This window comes from Diadema antillarum, unplaced genomic scaffold, assembly GCF_040938485.1.
Source record: "Diadema antillarum isolate AM-2024a unplaced genomic scaffold, OU_Dant_1.0 seq00000996_RagTag, whole genome shotgun sequence".
NCBI classification, from domain to species: Eukaryota; Metazoa; Echinodermata; class Echinoidea; order Diadematoida; family Diadematidae; genus Diadema; species Diadema antillarum.
Window position 1 is genome coordinate 449,357 of NW_027271834.1, and position 12,692 is coordinate 462,048.

A 12,692-nucleotide genomic window follows, 5' to 3' on the forward strand; every position below is an offset into this window, starting at 1 on the left:
TATTGAGGCAATATTATATATTTTTTTTTCTCTCAGTCAACCATTTTCTGATGTTCCATCTCTCGGGTACCATCCTCGGATTACGTCGTTTGTCGTTCGGCTTTGTTTCCCCCAACGTCCCATTTATCCCTAGATCGCGTTCGCATATTGCGCTAGGCCATTGCGGATTTCATATCAAATGCCTCCCACGGCAAACTAAACCACAACAACAATAATAACAAGAACAACAAAAATAACCAACGGCAGGATATAAAATACCCATCACATTTGTGCGCTGCAGCGTCGGTTTTTCGTAGGAAATGAGCTACCTGTCCATCGCCTTCGCATTTGTTTCGAGCATTTTAAAAAAACAGAAAATAAAATAAAGCCTGATTTGCCAGTGACATTCACATCTTTGAAACACTCGATATAAGGTAGGATTTACAAAAAAAAAAATGCTACACACACAAACGCCCGCACACACAAGTATGATACGTATAATACTCTCCCCTCTCTCTATATCTAACTTCATATATGTTTATATATATATATATATATATATATATATATATATATATATATATATATATATATATAATATGTGCGTGTGTCTGTGTGTCTGTGTGTTTGTGTGAATATATTCGACACAGGTCGTTCTGTCTGTTTATCTGATGTTCTATTATATTAGCAAGTTTGAAATGTCAGGCAGACCTCAAATATTTTAAGCTATTATGTGTCTGTCCGAATATGCTCTTTCAAAGTTCGTGAAAAACTAATATACTTGTTCGCTTGCTTGATTAGTAATATAATCATTTTTCTTCTCGATACTCTTAAAGAAAAATTCTTACAGACATGCTATAGCTTGGGAATATCTATTTGAAATCCGTTTTGTTTAAAATGATTTAGGTCGTGTGCTAAAGAATCTTTGCCATAATGATACAGAATGAAGTGACTCGCAACATGGAACCCTGTGAAAGATGAGAGACAGACAGACCGACAGACAGACAGGCAGAAGGTTGCAGATAGGCAGAGGGAGAAAGAGAGAGAGAGAGAGAGAGAATGAGAGAGAGAGAAAGGGAGAGAGAACAAAGGAGAGTCCGCGGCGAATTTTGGAAGTCAATTCTGCATCCCGCCATTTGGCGCACAGGTTGAACGGTAACGAAAATGGAAATTCCACATTGTGGCAGTATTATTAAAGTCCTGGGAACATACCAGCACCATTAGAATGATATCCCCCTCTTCAATAGACAGGTTCTTTCATGCATTAGCAGGTTTTAATAAGTAATAACATGGATGTTCAAATCGTAATAGATACCATTGACTCACTGAGCATGATATTATGATACATATTAGTCTATACCTATACAACATGTTTTGTTGTTGTTGTTTTTTTTGTAGGGTATTTAGTCACTCCTATAACCCCTTTCACTAAGATGGTTTTAACAGCTTCTTATCCTAGTCCTACTCCTCAAAGATAATGCTAATTTCAGCGATCATACCATAAAAACAAGAGGGAAGAAAACGTATAGGAAAGAATTCGACTTTGTTTGGAAATGCCACAGGATAATGATTATGGTTGTCTACCCTGGATTCCGATCATAAATGATTCAGAGAGGAATCAAAAAATCATAACATATGAGTGCAAGGAAAATTGGTTTCAACCTTTCATGGCTGAAATGGAATCTGTGAGACTTAAAGGAGACCGGATGATTTTCAGATTTTTACATTTGAACAACTATAAATCAGTTGTACTGAGAACAGAGTTTCAGAATCTATGATAATTGGCATGAATAAAAAGAATATTTTTGAAATTTGTAACAAATTTGCAATGAACAAGGATGATGACATAGCAGAGTCACTGTATAAGAATGCATGAGTTGGGGCTCAAGGAAGCAGAACAAAAGAAGAAGGCATGCATAGATTATACACAGGTGAACTCGTAAGCAAGCGGTATTGTAATGGAATTACACTGCTACATTTCTGAAATATGTGAGCCTCCTATGTCATCATCATTGTTCAGTGTAATTTGTTTGAGGTTTTTAAAAGTATTGTTTCTCTGCTCAAGAGCCACAATAAATTCCACAAATCTATACATGGAGCTATTGATTTATGTACTGCATGATGTAAAATTATAAAAATCGTCTGGAATTCCCTTTAAGAATTCGATGTGAATGGGGACGAGATACTGGCACATTCAATATGTTTGTTTCTATGTTAAACATAGAAACAAACGTCTTGTTGGTACTTTCAACTTGCTGATATTTGAAATAGATGTCATGAGGATAGGAATTGACGAATAATTTTATTCAAATCAAAAAATTAAACCATGTCAACATTCAACTATTTGATTTGACCAATCAACGTCATCTTGAGTAAATGCTACACTTGACTTCATTTCACTTATTCAATTTGAATGTGATATTCATTAATTTTGAGGAGAGTACCAGCACATTCCAATACAATTTTTAAGACCTCAATTAGGAGGCTGGGGAAACTTTCATGTTTAATACACTAATCAATATTTCTACGTTTGCTCCTTCAATCCACGAATGTAACTACTTTTGGAAATTGGGTGTTGTTGTTGTTGCTGTTGTATTTGTTGTTGTTGTCAAGGACATCAATGTGGCTTACTTACATAAAGAATGATTCGAATTTATTAAATTCTTCCGTCGATAAAATTTCATGAAATTCTTACTCCGTTGTAGGGCAAATTTTTGTCAATCAGTTGCAATAAAGAATGATCATAGACATGATAGGACTATTGTCACTTTCTTTGGCCGAGTACATGCTGGCCTTATTACTTTGTTCCCAAAAGACAAACTATCGATTTTGCAATCTAATATGCGCGGAACGTATTCTCTGTTTGCGTTCCCTACTCCATTGAGGAGTGGTAGAAAGCGTACATTCAGATGTGAAGTATAGGTTTATCTGCGGGCAGGCGTATGCGTGGAATCCTTGCACGCCACGCACGTCCACGCTATGTTAAAAAATGCGCGGGAAATGCATGTCGCCTTCCTCTTGTGGCGTACGTATAAGGACGCAAGGAGATGGGACATATAATTCTCTTCCACTCTCCACTTTCTCCGCGTGTTTTCATTTCCACACGGGAAGACTGAACGGCAGGCCGCATTTCACTCTCGGGGGCTGTTCGATCGTGGCATTGTCTGCTCGGTTTAACATGAGCCGCGCGAAGACAGCCACGTTGAAATCATTAATGTAGCGATCTCGAAGCATGCAATGGTGTCAACCTGTTGAACTTGAAGACACTGAGTGGAATGCATTCCTGTCGCTTTGGGAAGTGTACCTTTTCTTTTTGCTCATCTCTCCATGCTTCTCAGCGTATCGAAGAGCCATGCCTGACCTTGTGCTAATCCATTTCTCATTGACTTGACTAGTTCAAACTTCTTGCTTTACCTGCGGTTGAACTGTCATGATTCTTTTTTTTAATCGAGATCTGTCAATAATGTTCCAGGATTATAACAGAAATATCAAGTCGGCGATCTCCTCCGGTAAAAATTGAAGCGCTATAGCTTTATTGTCAGCCAAATTGCAGCTCGATATCAAATCTTGCAGGATGGATCTCCGTTGCCGAGATATCCTGAGTTTTGTATTTTTCTCGCTCGGGACACTTCTTCTGCTCGCTCAAGGTAAGAACAGTTTGCGGTTATTGAAAGCTGCCATGGACGTAAACTTCAGTTTTGTGCCATTAAATTTGCCCTTGCCAAAAAGACGAAGTGCATAAAAACATTCTTCGTTGAATTATAAATATCTCCTTTTTCAATTAAGTTTAAACACAATTTGCGGTCATCGAAATTTGCAATGAATGTAACGTGTTATTCAGTGTCACTGAGATTTACCGTTATTAAAAGGGTAAAGAGGGTGCAATGTTTCTTCAATGAATATTTAATCTCTCTTTTTTTATGTTTTTAGATCAATTCCGCCTGAAGAGAGACCGAATTAGTTCGTAGCCTGGTTATTATAATCCAAACAATCTTAGGTGATATTTTCCACAGGCATCTACTTTTGTAATCACCACAATGATAACTAATATATTACAGGTGCCTTTTTTATTTGTAGAAACGTGAAAGAAAAGTCGGGGGATCATATGGAGAAGAAATCATGACTGGCTGACCTAAACTTGACTCGATGTCGGGCGTAATATGAAGAAGGGGAGGGAAGGGAAGGACATTTTAATCACTGCATATTATTATAGTATAATTACTGATGGAAAGAGTTACATCAACATGATAGTATTATAACCGAGTTTGTCAGTCGGTGCATTGTTGACTGCACAAAGATAGGAAAAGCATACATTAAATAGGTCTACAAGTTATTTGATGATATCTTGTTCGGAAATGTGTGAATAAAATTATTGTTCCGGGACATTGCGTGATAGGTTCAGCTCATAGTATCATTCTTACTCGCAGTAGCGAGTCCACGCAAGTGAGTAATGGTTTGCTTGAATCAAGGTATCCACTTTGCATTCCAGACCATCGCCGCAGAGACAAATGTATGGGGGGGGGGGGGGGAATGAATTCATGAATATCTCTGACTGAAATTGATGAGGTTCCGTGCTTCAAAATCCCATGCACTCCTGCGGTCCTCATCTACGGTAATCATAATGAATAACGCAAAAACAACTCATCTAACTTCGCTCAGTGTAAAACCCATGCACCGAAATCGCTTCGGTCAAACTGTTGTATGGACGTTTTAGTGGAAGACTGCTTACTAATATGCTTTTGGACCATTTACGTCATAAAAGGCTTATATCGCATGCAACCACAAGAAACAGATTATGTTTGCTTTGTGTGCGCAGTTGCGGACTTATGTGTGTGTGTGTGTGTGTGTGTGTGTGTGTGTGTGTTTGCGAAGGAATACAGTTTTCAACGCAGAAAATACTTTCGTTTGCAGCATGCGATCCGGGGCTAATTACCACAGATCTCGTGACTTTTGGCTATTCTGAATCTGCTACTGAATTCGTAATTGCGAGTTCACACACACCCTACCAAAAAAAAGAAAAAGAAAACAAAAAGCATACCTATAGCGGGCTCAAGCCGCCATCTTAAAAAGGAAGGGCATATAGCTGAAGGACTGTGACGTTTCGTTATCATTATTATCATTATTTTTATTTTAGTTATTATTGTTATTATTATGATTATTATTATCATTATTATCATCGTAATCATTGACATTGTTATCACTATTGTTGGTACTTCAAGTGGTAACAGATAATGCCTCAACATTCAGAAAGGAATGACATATTCATAGGTACATATCGCAAGGTTTTTGCTGCTATAATCACTGTTGCACATTATCTAATTTCATGTCCAGAAACGAGAACCCTGTTGTTTTAGTACCCCCTCCCCTTCTCGTCGCTTGTAATAAACGCAAAAACATACGATGATGTATTGAAAACTAACGTATCGACATTCAGACCACAAGAATATCCAAGACGCCAGCAAGATATGTTTGGTGTGTCCAATTCGGTCAATTTAATGGACGTTATTAGATTATATCGCCACAGGCGAAAGCGGGAACCATGCACCAAGATGTCACCCTGCCAAAGAAAAGAAAAAGACACCCGCGAATATATATTGAGTTACCCTCGAATTCGTAGCATTTGTTTGAGGGGGCATATCGATACCTAAACACACACACACACACACATACATCTACACATATAACTATATTGCTGCTGGGTATCTAACAAAGGCCAAGCAGTTCCCGGACAAAGTGGTCTGTCCAAAGTCTTACACTCACGTGCTTCTCCAACTCTCAAGACGTCTCATAATTAATGGGATGAATACGGACGTCATGCTCACGCTTCTCTCATTCCTCCGAGGCTTCGGGCTTCTTTCATCGAGTGTTTTCGGACGTTTTGCCACTTGTGCACACACATACCAGCTATTCGTGGTATAGGTATTGTAATTGTCTGAATATTTTCCTTGTTTTCTTTTGTCCCCCTTCTTTTGGAGTTTTATAGGGAAGTCGGAAAATCCGTTCAAATTGTGAATTTTTGCATTTTCTGTAAGATCCACAGGGGCGGATCCAGGAATTCTATAAAGGGGGGGGGGGGGGACCAACTAATATTTCTGGTGCCACTTCCGGGTTTCATTTCTTGTTTTTTCTTTTCATTTCTTTTATTTTTAACGAAATATAAAGGGGGCGTGCGACGGTTGCGCCCCCCCCCCCCCCCCCGATCCGCCACTGATCCATGTGCCGTCACCACTGAATAGAAAAGCTAAAAAATAATAAACGATATATTGATGTCCATCTTTGTTGGCGTAATAATCATATTTAGCAATCAATTAACGTTAACAATATAATCATATAATTTCGTGTGCACTCTTCTGTCACTGCTAAGATTAAGCGCATCATGGTTTATTAATGTTCCTTGGTGCATGTATTTATATTCCATTTGTGCACCTGTGACCCCGAAGGGTAAAAGCACAATTACATGTCTGCATATTCAAAACGTGATGCGTGCTGTAAGTCATTTCATATCTACTGCTGATAGCAAACTATCTACTTTGACAGAAGCGTCTGATGCGTACATACACAACTTCACACACACACACATACGGACATATATATATATATGTGTGTGTGTGTGTGTGTGTGTGTGTGCGTGTGTGTGTGTGTAAGTATCGTAATAAAGGGAGGTAGAGAGAGATGGAAGGTTAATTTGAAAAAGTATAGTTCTTAACCTTGTCAAAAACCATTATCGTTGATTATTATGTATATATATATATATATATATATATATATATATATAATATGTACCATTATATAATATTTATACACTTGGTAATTCTATCCTTCTATGAAGAGTTGCCTGATGATTGCACCTCATGGAGGTTGCATGAAACTCCGAGTAGCAATAAATACGGATGAACCTGCAGTCAACCGCTTGAACTTGTTCCAAGACTTCTGTCTATATATGTATATATGATATATATACACAACCGAAATTTGATTGAGTCTTTATTGTGAATCGTGTAAAGAGAAAAGAAAAGTAACCAACGAACAGTTAAAGGTATTGTTTACCATTGGGAGCAGTGATTTAAAAAGTTTTGTGTTATCACATTTGATGCATATGTGTGGGTCAGTTATATCACAAAACATCCTACCATAATATAAAAATATCCCAATAAAGCCTAAAATGTATGGAGGTATCACTATTTTTCTCATTAAACTGTAGACGGTTTAGTCTAGATTTTTTTTTAAAATTATAACCAGTGTTCACATTTTGTATATCTAACAGTACTTAACATTGATTATAATGATTAAAATGTTTACATTGGTTGTTTCTAAACCTAACTCACATATTAGAACTATTTTGAAGCATTAAAGCTGTTTTTTTTTTTTTGATCTGCAGATGGTAAATAATGTCTTTAAGTCTCCATGCCTTGACAGAAAGCAGTTTTATTAATGTATGCTTGAAATCTTCTCCAAACTTTTTTTATCAGATATTCTCAGTAATGACATGCCTTTTCAAAAGAATATATTAGAAAGTTTATTTCATGAGAAAAATCTCTGGAAATCAGCCCAAAAAAAAATGAAAGCATAATTTCGGGATATTTGTAGGTGATAGAAGATAGCAGAGGAATTATGATTCAGGCAATAATGTTTCGGAGAAGTATGACGTTCTATTATAGTGATATCAGCGATTTTCTTTTTATTAGCACACGTTGATGTTACATACTTTATTGAGTCGTTTCTCTTTTGTTGCCTTTAAAATCTTTTCACCGCAAATTCTTAACGATCAGCAGGCTGTTAGAGCGATTGCGTTCAGTAATATTTCACCGGGCTTTCACACCTTAGAGTGGCAAAACAGGGTCACGGGTGTGTATTGAATTCACATTTTGCACCTCCTGGCTTTTGCCCTGTGTGAACTAGAGTTCCCTGCAAATATTCTGATGAGAATTGACACTCTAGCAAGCACATGTGTGTGCATACCACCGACGCCGTTTTTCGTGAAATAGACAAAAATTAGTTAACGTAGCATCTGCTCGTAAATGTACAGCTGGAGATTTATGTTTCATATGTATTATGACCCGTCATCTCCACGCCGAAAAAGTCGCAAACATGTAAGCCAAAAACTCCGAGATCTGTGATAATTTTGCTTGTGAATAAAGTATCGAAATTGTATTATTTTGACTACGTCGTGTCAAAATTCCAAAATCTAAGCATGTGTTGATATTCCAGATACTTCTTGGTATTGCGAAATACGTTTCTACTTTATTATGATTTGCAGTTTATCATAAACGTCTTATTTAGCTACTTATTTATGCTTACACTATTTCTAAGCAAGTCCAAATTTTTCTAAGAACCAAACTTGTTCGGTGTCCAGCTATTTGATGTATAAAGTTTAGGATATTATACCCTTTGACATATAAGAGTCATGTGAATGACCTATTTCCAAAGCTATAAAGCCAATGTTATTGGGAATATATAGGCTTTCCCTTTGATCCGCCACACCATGCCGACGTGGCGGATCTGGCGTAACACTGATAAGTTGCAGTGCAAGGTATTTCATGATAACTTTATTATAGTTCTTTCTCTTTCTAGCCCTTCCACCATACAACACTGTCCATTTAACACATTCTCTGGCATCAGTTAGCCTTCATGTTTCAATGGTCAAAGCCTCATTATTGACTTGAAATGTATATATACGGATCTATTTGACAGCATGCGACCAGAGAGAGAATTTCCTATTTATGATAGATTGAAGGGAGATCTTGTTAGGGTTTAGCACGTGACATATAATTGATAAGATGATAGGTCGCGGTGACGACAGAAATGCAATTGGTTCATGACGTCGGATGTAGATTGGATATCAAGTTGTAACCTTTCGGTGGCGTGCAAAGAGTATAGGTCTATGCACCGCAAGACACATTTCAAACGACTAGGTATAGGACCATTTCTCCCCCCCCCCCCCTTCCAGAGGAGAGTAAGCAGCTTGTTATGGTTGTGTCATTTATCGGTTGTGCGTGCATCGCCTAAACATCTTGCCACTACGACTGTTGAGTCTCGCAGCTAGAGCGTCGAAGAAGCGTAATTAGATTACTACTAGGCTTGTACAAACATTTTCCGTGTATACGTTTGAGGTACTTTTGAAGTATACCATAGTATATGATACCACATGTATCGGAATAGATGAACATGATGCGCAGTCTTTAGTGTGGGAGTTATTTTAGAGATATAACTATATAGAAAAAAACTCTGAAGATAAACTGTGTTTATTAAGTCACCCGAACTTTAATTCATATCGTTTACTCAGTTCGTTCGTTTATTCATATTGGACAAGCGATACAGGGGTTTTCAAACATCGAAACGTTTTTGGAATTTTTCCTAGAACGCACACAACCAACACGCGCACACACCCACACACTGAACGTACTTCTGGGTCAGCTCTGCCTGCAGACACAGTTCCGTCCGACATCAATGGCCAGTAAAGACCCTTGTCACAAGGTTTTTACCCCGCTCCCCTAGAAGTTGATTGCAGAGTAATTGAAGAGCGCCAGGGGGTCATTACATCTCCTCGTGCAGGGGCACACCCCGGGCATCCGTCTCATTATTCTGAAAGCCTCAGCGAGATGACTGGAGGGCTGGTGGCGCCTCCTTCAAACACATGCGTCATTCGTTTACACACACACATTCACACACACGCACATACACACACACACACACGCACACACACAAACACAAACACACACACACAGATACATACACCATGACACACACATGCACACACAGAGACAAACACATGCACATGTACAATGTCACACACGCAGAAAAACAAGCTCGCGCACAATACACACAATCACACACATAATAAATTTTATACGCCCTTGTGTTTATAAGTTTGTTGAGTGTATCATCGTTTCAAACAAACTCACCAAAGGTGTTATCACCAACGCTTACGCATTATGTTTGCACGTTGGAAATGCTGACGTCATCATCCATCTATCAAACTACACTACGTACTGAAAGTGACAGAACTTTTGCACCGACTTTAAAAGTACCTCGTGCTTCTTTATTTACTCATTTATTTACCAATGGCTATTTGCATTGAAAACCAGATGTACTTTTTTTTTTTGCGTATCTGGAAGGGGCAACAGTGGTGGCTGAAAAAAAAATGATAATGGCGCCTTCAGGACTTGAGACTTTGTTGAAGATCACGTGGCGTTCTTAGACTACCTATCCATCGATGTGGCACGTGACACGTATTGTTATTCCGCATGATGACGCTTGACTAATACGCCGCTGTGCCCTGCCGCCGTGACAAAATGGTTAGCATATAGGCCACCTCTCCTGGATTTTCACTTACTTGTTTTGCCTCAAGTGATACTGTACACAAGCGATAAAACACATCCCCGTATACAGTCCTCCAGAATGCATTCCAATTCGCGAGTGCATATCTAAGGTGATGTCGTAATTACACGCGAAATTCCGGAGCACCTGAAATAGCCTCGGCGAAAGAAGACCAATTTCGGAGAGCGTTTTCTGGACATTAAGCCACGTCCTAGCTTCTATAAGCACCACCAGAGGGACACGTGAAGAGTTCATGTCCGACGGTGCGGCACTGCTAGGTCGACTGGCTTTGTAACCCGCTACACATCGTGTCCTGCCCACGTTCATCTTGCGCGCTTTCATTGTGAAAATGTTGTTGTTCTTGATGTTGTTGTTGTTGTTGTTGTTGTTGTTGTTGTTGTTGTTGTTGTTGTTGTTTTTATTGTAGGTGGTAGCAGTGGTGATGATGGTGGTGTTGTGGTAGTGGTGGTGGTTATATTGTATACGAAAATTGAGTTACCTTTGCGAAATGTCAGAAGTGCAGGAGAAGTTCGGGCATTTGCGATTTTGAGCGTATTTGAGTAAATTTGAATTCAAGAGTGGCATTATCTCTACCATGAATATCGCGTTTATTGAAAGAGGTTTAGCTCTCGCCAAAAACAAAACAAAACAGAATAATCATAGCAGGCTTTGTCGTATGGCTAGTATAGTGTGTAGACTTCTGTAACACGCCATAATAAAAAAGATTATGTTATGCGAATATCTAACAAAACAAAGTGAGAAATTACCCTGCCTGCCCATGTGGATTCACACAGGAAATAGCATCATTTCGGCGCTCAGCAAGAAGGGCAAATGGAAGAAGATGATCAATTCATTTTAGAAACACAAAATAACATTTTTTTTAAAGCTTTCATCCGTTGTGAGCTGATGTACATGCATGTTTACAGTTGCAGCACAATTTCAGGTCCGTAAATCATTTAATCCAAGTCGAACTGGTCAGTGCGAAGCGAAAGAAGCTTCGGGTGTAATGGCATGTTCTCGGAGAGACGACGATAAAGGAAGTGGCTTCGCAGCGTGGACACGCTTCGAGGGTGCTTTAAGGTCATTCCTCCGTCCCCGACAGAAATGCCTTTGCTCATCTAATGACAGAATATTGGAAGAAATTATTCTTCCCTCTGCCACCGCGATAATTCTTTCGCTTTTGCGCTTGTCCCTGGAATGCTGTCGATGTGACTTCCTGCGTGTGTCCCGCCATATTTCTGAGGGATTCTCCTCTCCTTGTCGTGGTTGTATTTGGTTATATATATATAAAAGAATTATGGGGATGCCTGTGACAAAGCTCTGTAGCGACCTACTACGCTAATTAACCCTATTGCGTTCAAATGCAGTAAAGAAACAACAAGAACGACAAGAACAACAAAACAACAAGAACAACAATAAAACCTCTATCGCAGCGCCCAGTTGTAGTATTGTGGACATCACTTAGGTTTGTTTGTTTGTTTGTTTGTTTGTGTGTGTGTGTGTGTGTGTGTGTGTGTGCGTGTGTGCTACCAGCATAAATTGTTTCATATCTCTCTGTATTGTGATGTAGCATGACAGCATTCCGGTTGAGATAGATTCATCTCTTTGAGATCAGTTGCGAAATCAATCCATCTATGATTCACCTTGGTATTGAAAAGGTTGAAGATGTAACTTTGTCCCTCCTCATGGCAGTTTAGAATTCCTCATATTTTGATTATGTCTGGCAAACACTGTCTCTGATAGTGTCCAAAATTTTCTCGACCTCTTATTTCACTCTGTATCCCATGCTCTATACGCGACGTAGCATTTTTTGCTGTGCGCGATTCGGCAGCAAATTCAGGAGACCCCGTAAATCTATCCCGTTGCATTCTCGCTCACGTCTTGCGCCCGTTCCCGCTCCGCTTGACCTACTACGTCAGAGAGTGTGATTTATTTCTCTCCCCCGAATAATCAGTTTGGCATCGGGCATTTTGACTGATGGAGACAGAGAAAAAGAGATAGAGAGGGGGTGGGGTGGGGGGAGAGTGAGAGAGCTCTGAGAGGTAGAGAGATGAGAGATATTGAATGCATTCGGTGGATATGTACAAGCAATTGGAGTATTATCTGTTGTACTTCGAAAACGATTACCGCTGGACTGTGTCACGGGAAGTCTTATATGGGGCTCTCACTTGCGCCTCTCTGATGCAATGATGAGACAAGGGGGGGGGGGGGGACCTATCAAAGAGACATTGACACAAAACTCCCACGTGGTCACATGAATACTTTAACAACGCATGAACATTGCCCGTGTGTGACACTATCAATCGAGTGTATGCTGACTCAGAGGTAGAGTAAGGAAAAAGAACCTATAAAATCCAGCTCATCACATCGGTTTGATATGCAGGCCGACCAAAATA

The 12,692-nt window shown here is 39.3% G+C and overlaps 1 protein-coding gene across 1 annotated transcript in view; it reads left to right on the forward strand.

Annotated features, from left to right (window-relative positions):
• Positions 1 to 3,544: 3,544 nt before the first annotated feature.
• LOC139742327 (neuronal acetylcholine receptor subunit alpha-3-like) overlaps positions 3,545 to 12,692 on the forward strand; it is a 58,578-nt gene continuing 49,430 nt past the window's right edge. Inside the window, exon 1 of the mRNA XM_071652904.1 lies at positions 3,545 to 3,626. Within this exon, the coding sequence (XP_071509005.1) occupies positions 3,554 to 3,626 (73 nt within the window). The 5' untranslated portion in view covers positions 3,545 to 3,553. The remainder of the gene's footprint in view (positions 3,627 to 12,692) is intronic.